At 42.3% G+C, this 23,423-nt stretch overlaps 1 protein-coding gene across 2 annotated transcripts; it reads right to left on the bottom strand.

The window, feature by feature from the left end:
• Positions 1 to 1,026: 1,026 nt before the first annotated feature.
• yod1 (YOD1 deubiquitinase) lies at positions 1,027 to 23,411 on the bottom strand. Of its 2 annotated transcripts, none has more exons than XM_059949991.1 (3): positions 23,341 to 23,411; positions 16,826 to 17,039; positions 1,027 to 14,423 (listed from the first exon to the last, which is right to left on the bottom strand). In XM_059949991.1, the coding sequence occupies exons 2-3, from the start codon at positions 17,031 to 17,033 to the stop codon at positions 13,720 to 13,722; spliced, it is 912 nt and encodes a 303-aa protein (XP_059805974.1). In that variant the 5' UTR covers positions 17,034 to 17,039; positions 23,341 to 23,411; the 3' UTR covers positions 1,027 to 13,719. The 2 variants fall into 2 exon arrangements, with proteins under 2 accessions (XP_059805974.1, XP_059805973.1); XM_059949990.1 differs by lacking the exon at positions 23,341 to 23,411 and adding an exon at positions 18,609 to 18,738.
• Positions 23,412 to 23,423: the final 12 nt, after the last annotated feature.

Raw genomic sequence — 23,423 nt, 5'->3', positions numbered from 1 at the left:
CAATCACCCACACTCATGCCTAGTTTGTTCAACCCTGCCCCACACTTACCTGGTTTTAATCCTCCTGGGTGAGTGTATGCTGGAGTTGATAAACAGGAATCCAAATCCTGTTATTAGGTCATGTGCAAGGGCCAAGAAACCAGCATGATGACATTTAACACATATCAAAGTCACACCTCAAACTGCACTCTGTCAAAGCTGTGTAATAACACAAAATGCTGGAGCAGCTTATCAGGTCAGGCAGCACCTACAGGGGTTCCCAACCTGGGGTCAATTAACCTCTCGGTCAATGGTAGGGGCTTTACAGCAAATAAAAAGGCTGGGATCTTCAGAGAAGAATGAATATGTCCAGATGAAATGTCCTGAGACATCAGCTGTTTATTCCTTTCTATAGATGCTGCCTGACCTGCTGAATTCCTCCAACATTTTGTGTGTGTAACTGAACTTCCAGCACTTACAGAATCTCGCATGTTTCTGCCAAAGCAGATATTTGGAAACAGTCAAAAGCTGTTAAAAATGATTTTAAAAAGTACCAAAAATTTTTAAAAATCAATAAACAAAATAATAAAAAGTCAAAGCGTTTTCTTACACATTCTTCACTGAAGCAGTAAATTGGCTTGTGGAACTTGCTCTGGGTCTAATCTGGAATGACATCAGTAAGCAGATCTATTGGTAAAACTCACTAAACATGTGCAACTGAAGGGTTCTAATGAAGATTTCGGCCCAAAACGTCAACATTACTCTTTTCCATTGATGCTGCCTGGCCTGCTGGTTCCTCCAGCATTTTGTATGCATTGCTTGGATTTCCAGCAGCTGCAGACTTTCCCTTGTTTGTTCACTAAACATGTGCTCTGCTGTGGGACTCCTTGAAGAGTTCAGCAGCGAGGGAGACTCCAGTTCTGTTCAATATCTAGAAAATGTGAATTACACTCACATTTCTACAGATGTTCCACGGAGAGCATCCTGTCTGCATCACCATCTGATATGTAGAGGGCGCTTTGTGGTGGCGGGGGGGGGGGGGGGGGGGGGAGAAAGAGAGGCCTACTGCACAGGACCAAAGTAAGCAGCAGAGAATTGTACACTTAGTCAGTTCCACCAAGGGCACTATCCTCCGTAGTATCCAGGACAACTTCAAGGAGCGATGCCTCAAAAAGGCAGCATCTATCATTAAGCACCACTCCATCACATAGGTCATGCCCTCTTTTCATTGCTACCATCAGGAAAGAGGTACAGGAGCCTGAAGGCACACACTCAACAATTCAGGAACAGCTTCGTCCCCTCTGCCATCTGATTTCTGAATTAACATTGAACCCATGAATGCTACCTCACTACTTTTTGATTTCTATTTTTGTAGTAATTTAAATATATACTGGAATTCACAACATATGCTGGTGATATTAAACCTGATTCTGAAGTTCCATATTGGAATATGATTACATCAAAGTCCTGATCTGCTTACAGCAGCCAGCAATATTCAGCTGACTATGTTTGACCAAGGATTAAAAGCCTGTACTACATACATTTCCTTCCTGCATTCACTGGACCAGAGTTTAAACCATCAGGATCTCATGCTATTTGTTATATTCATGATCACTAAACATTAAACTTTCAACACACCAAATAAATATCAAAACCTCAATGAATAACACTGAAAATAATGCAGAAAACCTGCAATGTAACTCATTCTCTCACCACTGCTCCTTCCTAACCCACTGAACGATACAACTGCTGTTGTTATTTTAAATCTGAGACTGGCTTTAAAAATTCACCTACATTATGATTCAAAATTGCAAGGTTTGATGCTTGTTTTTGGCTCCAGGAACAGCAGATGGCAGCAGTTAATTACCTAGAATGAGAAGCACAAATATTGGTGCACCCATGGCTAATTTTATTTCTTAAAAGTGATACATGACTGAGACATTGGAGTTGGATTAGGCCAATCTGCTCAACCATTCCATTTGATCTTGGCTGATTTATTATCCCTCTCAACACCCTTCCCTTGCCTTCTCCCTATTACCTTTGACCCCCTTACAAATCAAGAACCCATCAACTTCTGCTTTAAATATACCCAATGACTTGGTTTTCATAGCAGTCTGTGGCAATGAATTCCACAGATTCATCTGACTAAAGAAATTCCTCATTTCTTTTCCAAAGTGATGTTCTTCTATTGAGGCTGTGCCCTCTGGTTCTAGACTACCCTACTATAGGAAAATTCCTCTCCACATCCACTCTGTTCAGGCCTTTCAACATTCAATAGCCTAGATCCTCCACCCCCCACCCTTCTGAACACCAGTGAGTACAGGCCCAGAGACATCAAACATTCCTCATGTTTACTCTTTCATTCCGGGGATTGAATAAAAGGGTAAACATATGATCCCTTGTAAAGATGTCATAATCAAACCTGTTCTTTTCACACTGTGGTTGGGCTCCCATTAAATCAGGATAAAATAGCTCCATGGAATTTTGTTTCTAAATAGCTGTGATAAATAGGTCTGACCTAGTCAGAAGCTAAACATGATTAAATTATACGAAAATTTGAGAACTTATTGCATTCATAAAAAAATGCAACACACACTAAAATACTGGAGAACTCAGCAGGTCAGGCAGCATCCATGGAGAGGAATAAACAGTCAACATTTTGGGCCAAGACCCTTTATCACTGGGGTTCCCAAACTTTTTAATTCACAGACTCCTAGTATTGACCAAGGGGTCTGTGAACCACAGATCTGGAGCCCCTGTTCAGACCTGCTGAGTTTCTCTAGCATTGAGTGTTGCTCTGGATTTCCAATCTGCAGAATCTCTTGTGTTAATAGCTATGATAATTAATTATAAATAACAATTAAATAATTTACATCATGTACTTGAGGTAATGAGCTGGCTGTAATCTTCTGATCCAAGGCCATTGAATGCAGACAAAATAACTGTAGCCTGCCTCTTCAAGCACATATTGAACTAATTGTGACTCACAGCAGCAGCTTCTACTTATAGTGTCTTTGACACAAGAATATTGGGGCATAAACACATAGAACACAGGAACAGGCCCTTCAGCCCACAATGGTGTGCCTAACCAATTAAGTTAGTAATGAAATGGCTAACAATATTAACCTCTTCTGTCTACAAATTGTCCATACCCTTCCATTTTCCTCACATTCATGTGCCTATCTAAACAACCCATAGAAGTTGGTTGTAGATGGGTCATATTCTGTATGGAGATCAGTCACCAGTGGTGTACCTCAGGGATCTGTTCTGGGACCCCGTTCTTCGTGATTTTTATAAATGCCTGGGATGAAGAAGTGGAGTGACGGGTTAGTAAATTTGCTGATGACAAAGGTTGGTGGTGTGTGGAGGGCTGTCAGAGGTTATAGCAGGACATTGATAGGATGCAAAACTGGGATAAGTGGCAAAAGTGGTAACCCTAGATAATTTCTAAAGTACTTGTTTGGCACAGCATTGTGGGCCAAAGGGACTGTATTGTGCTGTAGGTTTTTCTGTGTTTCTAAAAGGAGTTCAACCCAGTTAAGTGTGAGGTGGTTCATTTTGGTAGGTCAAATATGATGTCAGAATGTAGTATTAATGGTAAGACTCTTGGCAGTGTGGAGGATCAGAGGGATCTTGGAGTCCGAGTCCATAGGACACTCAAAGCTGTTGTGCAGGTTGACTCTGTCGTTAAGAAAGTATATGGTGCATTGGCCTTCATCAATCGTGGGATTGAGTTTAGGAGATGAGAGGTAATGTTGCAGCAATATAAGCCCCTGGTCAGATTCCACCTGGAGTACTGTGCTCAGTTCTGGTTGCTTCACTTTAAGAAGTATGTGGAAGCATAGAAAGGGTGCAGTGGAGATTTACAAGGATGTTGTCTGGATTGGGGAGCATGCCTTATGAGAATAGGTGGAGTGAACTCAGCCTTTTCCCCCTGGAACAATGGACGATGAGAGGTGACCTGATAGAGGTGTATAAGATGATGAGAGGCATTGATCATGTGGATAGTCAGAGGCTTTTCCCCAGGGCTGAAATAGCTAGCACAAGAGGGCACAGTTTTAAGGTGCTTGGAGGTAGGTACAGAGGAGATGTCAGGGGTAGGTTTTTGTTTTCTTAAAAACGCAGAGAGTTGTGAGTGCGTGGAATGGGCTGCTGGCGACAGTGGTGGAGGCGGATACAATAGGGTCTTTTAAGAGACTCCTGGACAGGTACATGGAGCTCAGAAAAATAGAGGACTATGGGTAACCCTAGGTAATTTCTAAGGTATGAACAACATGTTCGGCACAGCTTTGTGGCCCGAAGGGCCTGTACTGTACTGTAGGTTTTCTATGTTTCTATGTATCTGCCTCTACCACCACCCCAGGCAGTGCATTCCAGGCACACATCATGACAGTTCCCTCTAAGCTACGCTGGTGTGTGGCTGTGCAGTAACTGAAATGCTCCCACACATGGTGCTTTGCTGCTGCACAGCTGGAATTTCTGGTCAGAGCAATGGTTGGTCCACACAGATATACAAAAAAATTAGAGGGAACATTGCCCACTACTGCGTTAAAAAATAAAAGTTGCCCTTCACACCTACTTTAAAATTACCCCATCTCATCTTAAATGCATGCTGTCTGGTATTAGACATATGAATCCTTGGAAAATCTTGTCTGCCTATTCTATGCCTTTCATCAGATCTTCCCTCAGCCTCTGCTGCTGCAGGGAAAACAACCCAAGTTTGTCCAACCTCTCGTTATAAAAACAAATGAGACACAAGTGACTGCAAATGCTGATGTAGAGTGGGAGGATCTTTCCGATAATGAGGGAGTCTAGGACCAGATGGCACAGCATCAGAATGGAAGGACATCCCTTTCAAACAGAAAAGCGGAGACATTTCCTTTGCCAGAGGGTGGTAAATATGTGAAATTCATCACCACAACAGCGATGGAGGCCAAGTCATAGGAAATAGAGAAAGCAGAGGTTGAGAGGTTCTTGATTACGGGGAAAAGGTTGGAGAATGGAGTTGAGGGATAATAGATTGGCATGGTAGAATGGCAGAAGACCCGATGGGCTGAATGGTCTAATTCTGCTCCAATGTCTTATGGTCTGACATTAACTTTATTTATCTACCCCCCCCCCCCCCCGCACTGCATTTTCATCAACTCCCCCAGATTCTATGTGACCACACGGACCTCATACAAGTAGCCAGTTAACTTACCTACCCACACATCTCTGGCCTGTACGACACTAAAGCACCCATGTGACATCACTCAAGGCAAGCATCAGACTGGGGTCTCCGATATTTCAAGGTAGTGGCCCTACTAACTGCGTCACTGTGCTGCTCAGATCTAGTAAGGTAACTTAGTAAGATTGAACAGAATATGATACCCTGACTGGCAATTATCTATTTGGGCATTATATTGCTTAACTAGTGACACCAAGAACCAATTAGTGGAATCTTTCTACACCACAACAAGAATTCTAAATCATGTTTTGGAAAAAAAAATTACTTGCTGAGTTCTGGCATTCATCATTATTCAAACCCTATTCGACTTAAGTGATGTCAGATTTTGTAAGAGCCTTCCCAGTTTCATGCTCAAGAAACTGACTTTAATTTTCAGTGCTAGGCAGCAAGGATCATTTTGAAAGCATGCAAATGTATGAATAAGTGAAAATTAAACAGCTCAATGACATAACCACAGTATTCACAGTTGAAAGACATTTCTAGTCCACCATGCATTAAACCCTTGCTCAACTAAAGTTTATGTACTGAAGCTTAAAACCCCCAAGGGTTTGTTATGGAGATTTACAACTGATTGTAGAAGAAATGATTGGCACAAAGCAGTATTAAAATGTTTCTGTAATCCATTACCAAATATGAGAGCTTCAGACACAAGAGCAGAATTAGGCCATTCAGCCCATCGAATCTGCTCCACCATTCCAGATTTATTGTTTCTCTCAATCCCATTCTCCTGCCTTCTCCCCATAACATTTGATACCCCTACAGCTGGGTGGCGAGGTGGAAATGCATCTCTACCAAAAGAGGTATAAGATGCTCCTTCTCTCCACTAGCCTGCAGGTCATACTTGGGCAAGGTGTAGCACCTGCTTAGCCCATCCCATTCTGCCAGTCATGTGAAACCATGGGAGCAGGTGGTGGATGGTCATATGAGCAGCCAGTGCAGATCACAAGTCCTGGTTACATGACCACTGATGCCAGGCAAACAAACTCTGAAGAGTATTGATAATGGCTGAGGTCATCCATGTTGTAAAGACACTGCCCAGGAGGAAGAAATGGAAAACCACTTCTGTAGAAAAATTTGCCAAGAATAATCATCGCCATGGAAAAACCATGATTATTCATGTCACACAACATAGCACATAATGAAAGAACAAACTAATCAAGGACAGATCATATACGGTACACTGACCTTTGCTTGACGTATCTGTTAAGTCAAGTACCATATGCACATGAACTATAAATTATTTCTAATTATACATTAAATAATTATATATAAATTCATTTACAAAAGGATTAAAAAGCTCAAACAGTAAACTGTAGCTGTGACTGAGTTATTTTTCACCTCAATTGTAAACGGAATAAATCTGGTTAATGTTGGGGGAAAGGTCTCCATATTACTGCAGCTTTGCTTTCGTTTTGATCTTAGCTGTTAGTTGCAACTTTGTGATAACTTCCTGTAAACCATTCTCTGCGATCCCACTAAAATTTCACATGCACCTTGTTCTGTGAAACTAAGAGGACAGCCGCTTTCGGCTAATCTCTTCCAGTGGAGCAGAGGTCCAGAAGGAAAGCAGGAATCCATTAGTTTGGTCAGAGGAAAAGCTAAACTTGCCCTTGGTCTTGGAGCAAGGGTTTGCTGGCAAGAAAAACATTAATGCCTTTATTGCTGGCGAACTGACTCAAAGATCAACAGCAAACATCTAATAAAAGACAAACTACATTTATGTTTATCTACAAAATTTCAAAAGAAATGCGTTTTAAGAAAATATTCCCATTGGTAATGAAGATTATGTGTCAGTTAATTTAAATGAGCAAAGTGTTGTATAGGATACTGTAGGTTTTAGTCATGATTCAGATAATAATCTTGGGGTACATCTATGTGATGTCCAGGGAGGGGTAGCACCTCTGGTGAAACAGCTTGTCATGTCACTCTGGGGCAGCTCACTCACCTTTGGTCCTGACTAGACACTCAGCTCTCACTGGTAGTTCCAAGTAGCTGTCTGCCATGTGACAGCGGCCACACCCTGGTAAACTGCTTCGACAAGTGGGCTAAATCAGGTGAGGGTAACCAGCAGCCTCTTACCCCAGTGAGTTAGGGACATGCCTATCCTAGCATGTGGAATCAGCTCTGGTAGACTGGACAAATGAGATCCAGTGAGATCCAACAGTCAGGAAAGTGATTCTGCAACATTCCGTGGAGAGCGAAAGGCATGACAAGGTACAGAAGACGTCATGGTCATCCACTGCAACCAAGGTCCCAGTTTGAGACGCTTGTTTGTACTGCTGGACCTGGACTTCTGAGGTTGAGTGGAACTGCCCTGGTGCAATGGCTTTCCACTTTAAAAACTCTCCTACACTGGCCTCCTGTCAGTGTCAGACACAGCCCCATCCACATAATAATCTTAATACCCTTATTTCTATCATGGTGATCTTAAAGTTTTAGTAGGGGGTAGATGTTCTTCTGTTCAGAGGAGATCGTTGGGCCAAGGTTACAACTTATAAGATTTTAGAGAAAGTCATGAGACTTCTTTTTGCTAAGGGTAAAAAATTTAAAAGTAACAATTTAAAAAACAAGAAACAAAGATTTAAATCAACTCTAATACCAGGAGAAGATTAACAAAAAAAGTAGTATAAAAATAATAGATGTGTGTTAGCTTGAGAATTAATTTGCAGGGCCATACAGACACAAGATGTCCCTTTAATACTGAGGAACTACAGTTCCATTTTAATTTTCAGTTTGCCGTCACCTTCAACAAGGCCGATATTAGTAGGTTCTGCCTATGTTTAGACAGGCAGATGATGTTAATTCTAATGAGAATTCGAGTAGTATTGATGGTTTTAAAAGAAGATGCAGCAGCCAGCCCAGCCAACCTGCTTCTGGCTGAGTTCTATGACATGGACACCAATGGGTTAGCCCGTACACTTATCCTCTTGTATTGAAGTGGGTAAAATTAAAATCTGTGCACAACCGATATCCTAATTGGTCCAATTCTATTGAGATTGTTCTCTAAGATTTTGGCCAAGTAGCAGATACACACAGCTGCACTAAACTGCTGTCAAAAATGATTATCACTGCTACCCACTCCAGCTGTAATGTATAACATAGAATGCAGGTTTGGCAGGTACATTTTGTTGTCAACTCAACAATAATTCTGCTGAACCTGAATTTTGAGAATATGGAATGCTTCTGTAAATAGCACAATGGGACAATCTTGACTAAGTGCTGCCAGCCTGTAACATTCCCAAGGGCTTATGAAACACATGCCAACACAGTTATGTTTCATAGCTGCTGTAACGAACACTTAGCCACACAGACACACACAAAATGCTGGCAGAACTCCATAGATCAGGCAGCATCGATGATGGGGAATAAGCAGTCAACATTTCAGGCCAAGACTCTTCATCAGGACTGGTAAGGAAGAGGGCAGAAGCCAGAATAAGGTGGGGGGGAGGGGAAGGAGTACAAACTGGCAGGTGACAGGTGAAGGCGGAGGTGGGTGGGGGAGGGAAGTGAGAAGCTGGGAAAGGGTGAGTGGAAGAGGTAAATAGCTGAAGAAGAAATTATCTGATAGGAGAAGAAAGTGGACCATGGCAGAAAGGGAAGGAGGGGCACCGGGGGAGGTGAAGGGGTAAAAGAGGGGAACGAGAATGTGGAATGGAAAAGGAAGAAGGGTGATGGGGAGAAATTACCAGAAGTTGGAGAAATCCATAGATGCTGCCTGACCTGCTAAGATTCTCCAGTATTTTGTGCGTTGCTCAAGATTTCCAGCATGAGCACAATCTTCTGTGTTTCACCATATGTTTTACATGATCCAGCACTTAATGTTAGCTCTAGAAATGTAGAAGTGTAATCAAAATCAGTCCAATGTATAATGACAAAATCCAGTGCGAAAACTGCAACAAATATTACGTTGGCCAGATTGGGAGAAAACTATCCACAAAGATCCATGAAGATCAACTGGCTTTAAGCAGCATGACCACTCTCCCTAGTCTCTATCCATGAAGATCAAGGGCAGAATTTCAACTGGGCATCAGAGAAAGTCATGGCAGAAGTGAACACACGGCATGCAAGAGAATGCCTAGAAGCATGGTTTTTCAAACGTTTCTGTAAAACATGTAGACCTCGGTCCTATATATGAATTGATGCGGGCAAAATTCCTGACCACAATGCACAAAGTTCACCACTCAGCCAATCAGCTGATTTAAAAGTATATAAAGGCCAAGCATTCAGAGGACACACCACAATCAACAGTGCTGCCATGCAAGGTGATGAAATGTTTGCAAGTAAACTCCAAAAAGTAAAATTTGGAGAATAACTCAACCCAACCATAGGTCATTGAAGCTTATTTTAAAATACTGATCAAATGAATGTAGTACAATAATCTATGTTACAAGGTATTTTTATAATAGATAATTAAATCTATTTTTTCTCTGCCAAATTTTGTAAGACGGTGCTCTCAACATTAATGTCATAAGAAGTCTGTCACATTTTGTTGTTTCTCTCTAACACCCTTTCATAAATTATAGACCTGTCATAGCCCATTTCTGCCCATCAATTCCATGCTAGCTCTTTGAGGAGACGTTAATTTGTTCCCTAAAGACCTGCAAATTATTTTTCCTTAAGTGTTTCCAATTCCCTTTTTAGTTTACATAATGCTTGTGTTTACACTGGGCCCAAATGCAATCTAAATCTTCTATTGAGAGGCTATAAACATTGAAAATGTATAGGGTGGGCTGTGAAGCTAACACAAACATTAGGAAAACTGCAATGGTTTGCTTCTAAGTGTTTCCGTATGTAATCTCTAACAAAGGAACAGAATTCATTCTTTTCTTTTTCACTAGTATGCATAATCAGATTATGCCTCAACAAGCCTGCAGTGATGGGATTGGTTAGGGCTCTTTTGTAGAGTTTAGAATGAACTCAGAAACCTACACATTTTCTAGAGGTCAGTGACATGGCGTCCATGTCACCCAAGACTAGAAAATTTCTACTGATGTACTGTGGGGCTACTGTAAAGAATCGGTAAAAGAAGCAGGGGGTTGTAAACTCAGCTCATTCCGTAATGGGCAACAGCCTCCCTGGCATCGAGGAGATCTTCAAAAGCTGATGCCTGAAAAAGACAGCACCCATCATAAAGGACCCCTCCAATTCTTATTACTACCATCAGGCAGAAGGTACAGGAGTCTGAAGAGCCACACTCAACATTTTAGGAACATTTTCTTCCCCTCTGCCATCAGATTTCTGAATGGTCCATGAACACTACCATTAATTTCTCTTTTTGCACTGCTTATTTATAGATTTCTTATTGTAATTTATGGTATATTCCATGTTTTGCATTGTACTGCTGTCACAAAACAAAACAATTTCACAGCATATGTCAGTGATAATAAACCTGATTCTGACATATTTAACAGTTCTGGATAGACCAGATGCAGGATGTTGTTGATAGTCAGCGGGTTCACGGTCACAGCCCAAGGACAAGGGGGCCATCTCAAGGGGCTCCAATGAGAAGGGACAAGTCATATAGGACTCAGATGAGGAGAAATATCCACACCCAGAGTGATGAACCTGTGGAATTCTGCACCAGAGAAGGCAGTTGAGACCTATTACTGAAATATATTCAAGGAGGAATATTAATGGTTAAGTAAATCAAAGGATATGGGAAGAAAGCAGGTTCAAGGAACTGAATTTGGATCTTTAGGATCATTCGACTAATAGGGCTAAAGGGCCTTCTGTTATATTCCTAATAAATTTCAGTGACAAGGAATTATAGAAGTAACTTGACAGTAACTCAAGCAAGTAGCTACATGATATTAGTTAATGAGCATAGACGCAAACTCTTTTAAAGTCATTCAGCAACAAGAATGTTTAAATGTCCCCTTCTCACACCCCACAATGTGACCTAGCCATGAACCATACTGATGGTGTATTAACCAATGATTGTTGCATCTCTTAGGTTGAGATGACACCTGCAGGCACATAGCAGTAGTGCAATTATTTGCCAAAGGCATGACAAGGAGGAATATACTCTTTCAAGTTCATGCAAGTTTATCCAAAATTAAAAGAGACTGTCCAAAAAAAAAAGCACTTAAACAAGGGTTAGTAATGCCATCTGTTCAGGAAGATTTGAAAGGAAATTAGCTTTAGATTGAAAAGCAATGACACTATGGGACTCACTTATTGGTAGTGAACTTCTACAGAGGAATAGTTGAGGGGGACAGTTTATCCTGAAGAAGTGCTACTGGTAAGGATTAAAACTAGACTCTTGATCTCCAGCTCACACTGGCGACCAGAGACACACTTTAACTTGTGATGTGAAATTAGTTCCAAATGATTTAACCCATTTCCTTTGTATTGCAAAATACCACGTGTTCTTTGGAGATGTTGTACAATATTAGTTTCAGAGTTGGGTGTAAGGCACATTGCTGCCACAGAGATCATTACTTTGCACCCAACATAAAAGAGAAGCAAAGGGTGCAAGCAGTTGATTTCTGGAATAAGCTGAGCTGTTTCCTAATATTACCTTGTATTAAACAACTACAATAATAACCTTGTGGTACAAAATTTGGCATGTTCACATACTCAGATAACAACCTGTAACAGGATTTTGCTTAAGTTATTAAAATTAGCTGAAAACAACAACCCAAAGACATCATCCACATGCTGGGCCAATAACAAAATCAAGTTGCTAGTCATAATATTTGTTAGCTGAGCTTTCACATCTGAACATTGTTCATTTGCAGTTGACTCAATCCTGAAAAATTCTAAATAGAGCGTTAGAAATTAAAAAAAAATGGCTTCCTAATAATAGCACCAAAAACTCAATTTTTCTCACTATTTAAATATGTATGCATCATTAAATAAATTACAAGTATATTAAAAAAACTTAAATGTTTACATATTGATGTATGTCTGATAAAAACATATGGCACATAAAATGATTGTGACTAAAACAGTTTAGGCCTGCTACAAAATGAATACTTCCATAAATAAATTTAACATCAATTAAATCAAAAGTCATCTTCAAAGATCAATGGGACCAGAAGTCATCTTTAAAGATCAGCTTTCCAAACCAGTTTCTTTGCTAACGTCTACAAGTGATTCACATACAAAATATCCCTAATTCTGTCAAGATTTTGACTGGATAGAAGCCATTTTCAGAGTAATGGTTAAAACAGCAGACCGCGATTTTAATTGTGTTATCGATTTAAGATGAGTAGATTTTAATTAAGTTTGACTTTGAAAAATCATCAATTCTTATACAGTGCACTGAGTCAATGTTAAGAGGCACTATCATGGATTTGATTACCCAGAAGTTGTTTACTGGGAAAGCTTTGGACTAGGACACTCACTGATCCACCCGTTGACAGTGTAACTGAGATCAAGTAACAATTCTCCATGTGCTAGTGAAGGAATTACAAAGTTTCATATCTGAAAATTATAGAAGGATTGTTTCCTCAGAATTCAAATTTATTAACTGCGCCTGAACTGACTCTGTCTTGGTTATTTTGTTTAGGAAGCTGCATCACCAATAGGGCTGCCTCCATGCGTGTTTTATACAATCATTTAAGAACCAAACCCTTGCCTTTCAAGTAACAATTTAACGCTGTAGCAGCTTCTGAATTTTTAGGGGAGGCAAAAATATCCAGTGAACATTCCTCAAGATCTCACTTGTGAAATACTTTGGCTGACTGTGTAGCTTAGTCCTGAATACAATATGCCATTACCACTTCTATAAAGGGTAGGGATTCCTGATCTTAGAGTTGCCTTGGGCTGTTCAGTGAAACTTCCCTTAGACTGGGAAAGTGGGTTACTAGCATTTATACAATAAATCAGGGGTTTGCAACCTTTCTTATGTCCCTACCACTAACCGAGGGGTCCATGGACCCCAGGTTAGAAATCCCTGCAATAAATGATAACTCAGCAGAACAATTAAAAAACATTTCCGGCCACCAACACAGGCTAGAAATGAAAGTGGTAACTCAGTATGTTATTCTGAAGAACTGACCACTAAAAACTTATTAAATCATTAAACAGGCAACTGTGCTCTTACCCTTGCCCACCCCCACACTGGAATGATGAACCTATAGTAATTAGTATTCACACCAAAAGGTTTACATGTACGTTCTTCAGTTGAATGTTTTGCAGTAAGGTGGTTTTCAGTTTGGCTCACTCTTGTAAGTTTAATTGGGAACAATCAAAGTCTGGAGAAACCACTGCCATTTTTCTGGCAATTAAATCTCTCCGTTAGTTAATACACTTAGTGGGGAAAACCTGAGGCAGTAACATTTTAATATGCAATGAGAGGTGTATGATAATAGATTGATCAGGCAAAATCAACTCCTACTATGTAAACAGCAGTTCAAGAATGAGAACTAACCTTTTCAAACAACCAGCAATTTGATCAGCTCACAACTAATCAAACCAGGTTTTAAAAGATCCATATAATTCCATTTTGTTCCTAAAGAATTATTCCAGTGCATTCCAGGAGCGTGAGGTAGTTAATTATCTGAACATCACACCTCTCCAAAGTTGGTGTGCCCCGTCTCTTTAGCATGCTCCCTAGCTTCTACCTGACCCACCAGGCCCTTTTGGCAGACTATGCAACGCAGTGTGAATCTGTTCAGATCGGTGAACTGCCGTTTTCTTCTAGCCTCATCGCCCAGCTCCAGTGCCTGAGCGAGTATAACATCATCCGCTGTGGAGAAGATGGTTTGCGGTGGGGTCTCGGGGTCCTCAAACCGCCGTTCCAACGGGTCGTAGTGAATTCCGTCGTAAATCAGAAGCACCCGCTTCTTGTAGCTGACGTCCTCTCCAAACCTGTCGATTCGTACGGTCTGTGTATCCACGACACAGATCTCGCACCGGTAAAATTTGGATAGAATGGAGATCTCAATGGCCCCTCCCCATGTGTCACTCTGGCAAATCCAATTACAGTATTCCCAATTACTCTTTCCCAGTACCGCTTCTGTGTATGAGTGGGGGTCACTTGCCACGATCTGGGCGATCAGGTTCCGCATTTCTGGGGCACAGTTTGGTTCACAAACACCTCCTTCTACCACATAGTGGATACTTGTGAAGAGGCAGGAGTTGTCTGCAGGGACAACATGTCGAGTCAGGTGTGGGAAAGTACTCGTATCTGAGCTTTCCACACCAAGCTTTGAGATGGAAGCTCTGGTTTTCACTACATCCCGTTCCTCCTCCACAATCAAAGTATCTCCTGGAAAAGAGTGCTTAATGTGACCTACTTGCTTACTTCAGAATTGGTTTAGACATTATGAAGAAATACATCAATGACAAGGAATATAGAGCAAACAAACAGATCTTTCACGCTAGGTTGTCACTCTTCATTCAGCTACCTGCTCATATAAACCTCTCCAATGCAACATCTAAATGGAATTTTCTGAAGATACATGGATGGGAGGGGTTAATGGGTTCAGACAGATTAATAGTTTGGCATGGACTAGATGGGCCAAATGGCCTACTTCTGTGCTGTAGTTTTCTATGACTCCAGCATGTCTTTACCCAGTCTTTATCCAAACCAGTGGTTCCCACCCTGGGGTGGTGCATGGATCCCTTGTTTAATGGTTTTGGTCCATAGCATAAAGATGGCTGGGATTTCCTGATAAACCACACATCCGCACCATTCACCTCAACCACCAGTTAGTATATCATTATATTCCCACTTGCCACTTTTTTTGATAAACTCATTTCTTCTGAACTGTCCTTTTGATTTCTTGATTTACTGACTCCCAGTTCCTTCCCAGGTGTGTAAAATATGTTTTTAATTAAGACATTTAAGTGTAGACAATTGAGGGATTTTTAACCCCATTCTTCCGTAATCTTTAAATCCCTCACCGAATGAGAAGTTGTCAACTGCTGTCTTAAATACGTACAATCGACTAGGCTTCCGCAGCCCTCTGAATTCTACAGATTCAGCATTCTCAGGGCAGTGGGAAAAGGGTGGGATACTGAGATTACTTGGCCAGCTAGTCACCTGCTCACAACATCCCAGGAGACCCAACACCTTCCCTTCCCAGTACCCAGAGCCCAAACATTCTGACCCAGCGAAGCAGTAGTTCACTTGCACTTTCTCCAACACAGAAGCAGGCCCATCCAGTCCGACCTGATCTTCTGCCCAGTCCCATCTCCCCACACCAGGACCATAGCCTCCAAACCCCTCCCATCCATGCACTTATCCAAACTTCTTTTAAACGTTGCAATGGAGCCTACTTCACTGGTAGCTCATTCCATACTCGCTCCTCCTCCTGAGTGAAGAAGCTTGCCCTCAGGTTCTCCTTAAATATTTCAGCTTTCACCCCTAACACAAAAATTTAGTTCTATTCTCACCTAAAGCTAGGGGAAAAAACCTGTCTCTACCCCTTAATTTTGTATACTCCTATCAAACCTCCTCTCATTCTCCTGTGCTCCAGGGAATAAAATCCTAACCTATTCAGCCTTTCCCTATTCCCAAGGTCCTCAAGCCTTGGCAACTTCCTTGTAATTTTTCTCTGCGTTCTTTTAATCTTATTTACATCTTTTCTCTAGGTAAGTGACCAGAACTGCACAGAATAGTCCAAATTAAACCTCAGCAACTTCTTACGCAACTTCAACATAACAATCCAACTCTGATCCTCAAACTCTGATTTATGAAGGCCAGGGTGCCAAAAGCTCTGTTTACAACTTGAGATGCCACTTTCAAGGAATTACAGATCTAAATTCCCAGACCCCTCTGACTACCACACTCCTCTGTGCTCTGATGTGAAGTCTTAACCAGGTTTGTCCAAAGTGCAATATCACACTCATCTGCATTAAATTCCATCTACTATTTTTCTAGCTGGTTCAGATCACAGTGCAAGCTTTGATAGTGTTACTTACTGACCACTATGCCCCCTTTTAGAGTCACCTACAACTTTCTGACCCAGTTTACATTATCATCCAGATTGTTGACACAGATGACAAACAACGGTCTCAGCACTGATCTCTGTAGCACACTACTAGTCACAGGCCTCCAGTCAGAGAGGCATCCTTGTACTACCACTCTCTAGCTTCTCCCACAAAGCCAATATCGAATCCAATTTACTACCTCACCCAGAATGCCGAGCAACTGAACCTTCTGGACCAGCCTCCCATATGGGGCTTTGTCAAAGACCTTGCTGAAGTTCATTTAGACAACATCCACTGCCTTTCCTTCATCAACTTTCTTAGCAACTTCCTTGAAAAACTGTACAAGGATTGGTTCAACATGATCTAACACGTATAAAGCCATGTTGACTATCCCTAATCAGTCCTTGTCTATCTAAATACTTATGCATCTTTTAACATATCTTCCAATAATTTATCCACCACTGACTTCAAGCTCACTGGCCTGTAATTTTCTGGTTTATTGGTACAGCCTTTCTTGAACAAGGGAGCAACGTTAGCTATCCTTCAGTCCTCTGTCACCTCTCTAGGTGGCTAGTGTTTTATGTTTAGTGTTCAATTGATGGCCTCCAGCCTACCAAAGGCGAATGCAGATTGCATGAGTACTAAGTAGAATACCTCTGACTTGGCCCTGCCCTCTTAATTACTCAGGCAGCATTTACTCATTTGTTCTGTAGACAGGGCCTTTAATACACTCACCAGATTTGATAGGACAATCCTTGAGAGCCAGTTCTCCATTGTGGAGATCCAGGCAGCATGGAGGATATCCCACCATAATTTTCTGCAGAGCACACGGAACCCCTGTTAGCTCTTCCACTTTATCTTTCAGTTCTTGGACACTGGATGACGAGGTCAGCCCTTGCATCAGGTGGGTTCCATTCTTCGCCTTGCATCGCAAACGTAGCATTTTACTCTGAAGGAAAAAAGTGAAATTCTGTCATTCAGCTAGGACTTTGTTGACAAGATCCATTTTTCTTTTACCATTTATACCAGTGATTCAAAGTGACCAAGACTGTGTGTTGCTGTGCCCCATACAGTTAAAATGTTATGTCACTCATTTCAAAAGTGCTTGATAGGAGCTGACATCACAGAAATGAGACAATTATACAATGCAAGTTATTGTTTTATCAGATAATGAAAAAAAATCAAACTGCTACATGAGAAGCAAGTAGTGTGGGAATGTTCACATAATACTAAGAGCTAAAACTAAGATCCGCAATTACAAATAATATGTCTCGATCTCTCTTTCTATATACTCTCAATATAGATAGATCAGTGTGTATGTAGTGTAAGTGCGTGTACATAATCAAGAAGCCCTCCTACCTCGGTCATTCTCTCTTTGACCATCTCTCATTGGGCAGAAAATGTAAAAGCCTGAGTCACAAAACACGAGGTTCATATGATATAACCTTTTAGACCATTCTAACATGACTTTGGCCAACCCTAATGAAGTCCACGTGGACAACGTCTACCACCTTGCTCTTGTCAATCCACTTCTCAAAGCAAAATCAAATTTGAGAGACACTTACGGCACTCAGGCTCAGTCATGCTAGACAACAAAGCAATGAGAATGATTTTACACTTTAAAGGAGAAACAGCAACAAAATCAGTGGGCTAAATTGAGCTGGATGTGCCTGATTCTGTGATGGGAACCTTCTCCTATGTTATTTAGTCCCAGAATAAATGATGGGCAAGTGGTTTAATATAAAGACAACAGTGGAACCATGTTATCGAGGTGGAATGGGTGCCATCAGCACAGTCATACAGCATGGAAACAGGCCCTTTCACCCAACTCAGCCACGCTGATTATATTGTCCAGGGAGCTCATCCCATCTGACCGCATTGGCCTGCAGCCTTCTAAACCTCTCTGATCCAATTTATTTCATTGCTTTTAGACCTCATCCAACTCATTCCAAATACGTACCACCCTTTGCATGAAGAACCTGCCCGGATGTATATTTAAAACCTCTCGTCTCTGATTTTAAGGCCCTACCCTCTTGTTATTGGAACCCCCTCCTGGGAAACAGACTAAGATTTCATTCTGCTAACCCTCAGGATGTTATAGATCTCTATCAGATAACCTCCTCAATGTCTCCGCTCTAGGGAATAAAGTTCTGGCGTATGCAACCTCTCCTTGTGGCTCAAGCTCATCTTGGTAACTCTTTTCCACACTCTTTCTAGTTTAATAGCACTTTCCTATAATAGTGACCAAAACTGTCCACATTGCTGTAGAATGGAGCAGAAATGAGAATCTGTGGAGTTCATTGCCACGGATGGCTGTGGAGACCAAGGTTATGGTGAGAAAGCAGGTAAATGGGGTTGAGAGAGAAAATAAATCAGCCATGATAGAATGAGCCGAATAGCCTAATTGTGTTCCAATGTCTTATTGAAACGACAGTGGCATAGCCCAACATTATTACAACTCAGAGCATTCTGGAGTTCAGTTCTGGCGCCACCTGTAAGGTGTTTTTGTATGCTCTACCTGTGAAACGTGAGTATTTTCTCCAATTTTGTTCCGTAGTCCAAAGACACACCAAGACAGGTGAGCAAAACTGCAGAGTGTTGTAGGCTCATCCAGCTCCATCACAGGCACGGCCCTCCCCACCATGCAAGAGGCCACACTTCAGGAAGACAGCATCCATAACCAAGGATGCTCACTGTCCAAGACATGTGTGTTTCTTGTTACTGGCAGGAGCCTGATGAGACACGTTGAAAGATTCAGGAATGGTCTCTTCCCCTCCACTACAATGGTTCATGAGCCCATGAACACTCACTTGCTTTTCCCCTTTCTGCCACATTTATGTTGGTAAATTATAGCAATTGCATGTTTGTGCTGGGTGGAGATGCACCTCTATGAAAGGAGGTAGAAGGCTCTGATAGCCTGCAGGTCACCCCTGGGCAAGGTGCTTAGCCCTCCGGTCAGAGTTATGTGAAGCCTTGGGAGCAGCTGGTGGATGGTTGTATATTTGCCATTGCCTTCTTCTGGGTAGGGTCTTTATAAGGCAGGTGAGCCCATCCACCACTTCCATATACCGGCCACCTGCCTGAAGTAGTCACCATTCAAAGTTCAAAGTAAATGTGTTATCAAAGGACATATGCCACCACCTACAACCCTGAGATTCTTCTTTTTGCAGGCATTCACAGTAAATACAAAGAAATGCCATAGAATCAAGGAAAAATAACACACACAAGATGGACAAGCGAACAACGTGCAAAAGATAACAATTTGTACAAATAAAACACAAAATATTAAATAAGTAAGCAATAAATAGAGAACATGAAATTAAAAGCCCTTGAAAGTGAGTCCATAGGTTGTGGGAGCAGTTCAGTGTTGGGATGAGTGACGTTATTCCCTCTTGTTTAGCAGCCTGATGGTTGAGGGCAATATCTGTTCCTGAACCTGCCAATGTCACCATCACTGAACTGGACTCATCAGCTCATGTTCTTGATATTTATTGTTTACTTTTATTATTTCTTTGTTTTCTCCTTTTTGTATTTCAATTTTTTTCACATTGGTTGTTTGCCCATCCTGTTTGGTTTGGTCTTTCATTGATTCTATTGTGTTTCTTGTATTTACTGTGAATGCCCACAGGAAAATTAATCTCAGGGTTGTAAACAGTGACATTCATAAATTACTTCGAACTTTGATATGGGTCCTGAGGCTCCTGTATCTCCTTCTTGATGGTAGTAGTGAGAAGAGATCATAGGCTAGATGGGGAAGTCCTTGAGCCTGTGAAACTGCTCCTTGTGGAAGTGCTCAATGGTGGGTAGGGCTTTACCTGTGATCAGCTGGGCTGTATCCACTACGTTCTGTAGGCTTTTCTGGTCAAAGGCATTGATGTTTCCATATCAGACTGTGATGCAACCAGTCAATAAATTCTCCACTGCATATCTATAGAAATTTGTCAAAGTTTTAATGACATGCTGAATCTTCATAGACTTCTAAGAAAGTAGAAACACTGCTGTGCTTTCTTTGTAATGGCAGTTACGGGCTGGGTCCAGGGCAGATTCTCTGAAATTATAACGCCAAGGAATTTAAAGTTGCTGACACTCGACCTCTGATCCCCCAAGGAGGACTGGTTCATGGACCTCTGGTTTCCACCTCCTGAGGTCAATAATCAGTTCCTTGGTCTTGCTGACTTTGAATGACTGGTTGTTGTCATGACATCACTCAGCCAGATATTTAGTCTCCCTATTTGTGGTGCCCCGTACAGATAGATTGTGGAGATGTTGTTTCTAAACTAAACTTACTGGGTCTGCAAGTGTGGAAATCGAGGATCCAGTTGCACATGGAGGTATTGAGGCCTAGGTCTTGGAGCTGATTGATTCGTTTTGAGGGGATGATAGTATTGAATGCTGAGCTATAGTCAATGAAGAGCATCCTGATGTATGCACCTGCACTGTCCAGATGTTCCAGTGTAGAGTGAGAAGCCAATGAGATGGTATCTGCTGAGGACCTGTTGTGACATTAGGAGCACATCCAAGTTGCTTCTCAGGTAAAGAGTTGATATGTTTCGTTACCAACCTCACAAAACCTCACAAGTGGATGTGCTACTGGATGATAGTCATTGAGGCAGATTACCATGTTCTCCTGGGCACCTGTATAATTGAAGCCTGCTTGAAGCAGATGGGTACCTCAGACTGCTGAAGTAAGAGGTTAAAGATATCAGTGAACACTCCAGTCAGCTGATCAGCACAGGTCTTTAGTACTCGACAGGGCCAAATGCTTTCTGTGGGTTCACCCTCCTAGAGGAAGCTCTCATTGGCCTCAGGTCACTTTAAAATCAGAATCAGGTTTAGTATCACCAGCATATGACATGAAATTTGTTATAACTTAGCAGCAGCAGCAGTTCAATGCAATACATAATATAGATGAAAAAAACTAAATAATATTAATAAATTACAGTATACATATATTGAATAGATTAAAAATTCTTCAAAAAACAGAAATACTATATAATAAAAAAAGTGAGATTGTGTCCAAGGGTTCAATGTCCATTTTGGAATCAGATGGCAGAGGGGAAGAAGCTGTTCCTGAGTTGCTGAGTGTGTGCCTTCAGGCTTCTGTACCTCCTACCTGATGATAACAGTGAGAAAAGGGCATGCCCTGGGTGCTGGAGGTCCTTAATAATGGACGCTGCCTTTCTGAGACGCCGCTCCTTGAAGATGTCCTGGGTACTTTGTAGGCTAGTACCCAAGATGGAGCTGACTAAATTTACAACCCTCTGCAGCTTTTTTCGGTCCTGTGCTCTCCATGGTATATCTATAGAAGATTTTGAGTGTATTTGTCGACATACAAAAACTCTTCAAACTCCTAATTAAATTTATCACTGTCTTGCCTTAGAAACATAGAAAATAGGTGCAGGAGTAGGCCATTTGGCCCTTCGAGCCTGCACCACCATTTAGTATGATCATGGCTGATCATCCAACTCAGAACCCTGTACCTGCTTTCTCTCCATACCCCCTGATCCCTTTAGCCTTCTTTATAACTGCATCGATATGTGGGGATCAGATTAGATCTCCAGAGATCTTGACACCCAGGAACTTGAAACTGCTCACTCTCTCCTCTTCCATCCCTCTATGGGGATTGGTATGTGTTCCTTCATCTTACCCTTCTGAAAGTCCACAATCAGCTCTTTCATCTTACTGACGTTGACTGCCAGGTTGTTGCTGTGACACCACTCCACTAGTTGGCATATCTCACTCCTGTACACCCTCTCATCACCACCTGAGATTCTACCAACAATGATTGTATCATCAGCAAATTTACAAATGGCATCTGAGCTATGCCTAACCACACAGTCATGGATATATAGAGTAGAGCAGTGGGCTAAGCACACATCCCTGAGGTGCGTCGGCGAGGAGGAGATGTTATCACCAATCTGCACAGGTTGTGATCTTCCGGTTAGGAATCCATTTGCAGAAGGAGGCACAGAGACCCAGGTTCTGTAACTTCTCAATTAGGATTGAGGGAATGATGGTATTAAATGCTGCGTTATAGTCGATGAACAGCATCCTGACGTAGGTGCTTGTGTTGTCCAGGTAGCCTAAAGCCATGTGAAGAGCCATTCAGATTGCATCTGCTGTTGACCTATTGTTGCGATAGTCAAATTGCTAAGTGTCCAGTCTCTCCCCTCTCACCTTAAACCTATACTCTGTAGTTTTTTTTGTTGCCTTTTACTGGAGGGGAAAAAAGTGTGTGCATTTACCCTTTTAACTTATTCATCACCTGCAGAGTAACTGTCTGAAGGAGACACAAACAGAGAAGTGACTGACAAAAAAAATGCCTGCACTGTTACAGAAACCCGCAGCTGCTGAGAATCTGAAGTAAAGAAAACAGAAAGAACACAGGTCAGGCAGTATCTGCGTCGAGACAAGCCTGTGCGACACAGGTACCCCATTCGACACACCCAAGGTAGCTGGTTCCTGGCCGAAAGGAAGCCCCTGCTCCAATCCCCACATATCACTCAGCTGCTTCACCAGCAGCTCCACTCCAGGGAAGCTGTTCTTGGAATGCGTTAGCTGTGCAGTCTGGGACTGGGCAGCAGTCCCAAGTCTCCAGTGCTCTGCCCACAGTGCACAATGTTATACCCCACACATCCTCCAGGCAAAAAAACTCTGTGCCAGACTGTAGCTCCCACAGCCACCATATCTGAAAAACTGTAACACCCTTCACTCGACCCTGACCTACCTCCCAATCACCCCAGTATCTTTCCCCATCTCATCCCTGCAACAGTAATGTAACACATGCCAAGGCCCACAGCCCACAACCCACCTCCGGCTCCTGCTGCCCATATTACTGAGCTAAGACAACCACCAGTCCTCATCTTCCCGCAACATCCTCACCCGCAGTAAAACATCTGGACACTACACCTCAGTAATAATAACAATCATTCCACTGGCCCCCCACCTCGCTCTGCCCCAGTACCTGAGCATCCCACAGGAGCTGCTGGGACCCCAAGCCCATCGCCCCTCACCATCCACACCTGAGCAACAGTCCCACCAAACCACCTCAATCTCCTGCCTCGCCCTCCGCCTCATACCCGGTCCCGGGTCACACCTAGCTAGCTTGCTAACCCCCACCACCACCCCGTGCCCGGGTCTTCATCTCCTCTTTCCTTCCGCCCCCCCCCTCACCCCCAGAGCACACGGCCCCGATTCCTATCGTTACCGTAAGCGAAGCCGGTCCCTCGTCCCACCCCCGGGCTCAGTACCTCAGTACCGCTGACACATTCCACAGCCGTCACCCCACACCGGCGCCGAGTCTACCACGCATGCGCCTGACTTCACAAAGCGC

The sequence above is a fragment of the Hypanus sabinus genome, chromosome 25, assembly GCF_030144855.1.
Source record: "Hypanus sabinus isolate sHypSab1 chromosome 25, sHypSab1.hap1, whole genome shotgun sequence".
NCBI classification, from domain to species: Eukaryota; Metazoa; Chordata; class Chondrichthyes; order Myliobatiformes; family Dasyatidae; genus Hypanus; species Hypanus sabinus.
This window is presented reverse-complemented; position numbering and strand designations above follow the sequence as displayed.

Bases quoted from the DNA above. Each gene is read 5' to 3' on its own strand.
- yod1 (XM_059949990.1), bottom strand. From the start codon at position 18,734: ATGGTGGGGAGGGCCGTGCCTGTGATGGAGCTGGATGAGCCTACAACA. The intron at 17,040-18,608 runs GTAGAGCATACA...TTTTTCCTTCAG, and splicing joins AAAATACTCACGTTTCACAG to AGTAAAATGCTACGTTTGCG. The intron at 14,424-16,825 runs GTGAGTGTATTA...ACTCTTTTCCAG, and splicing joins GGATTGTCCTATCAAATCTG to GAGATACTTTGATTGTGGAG.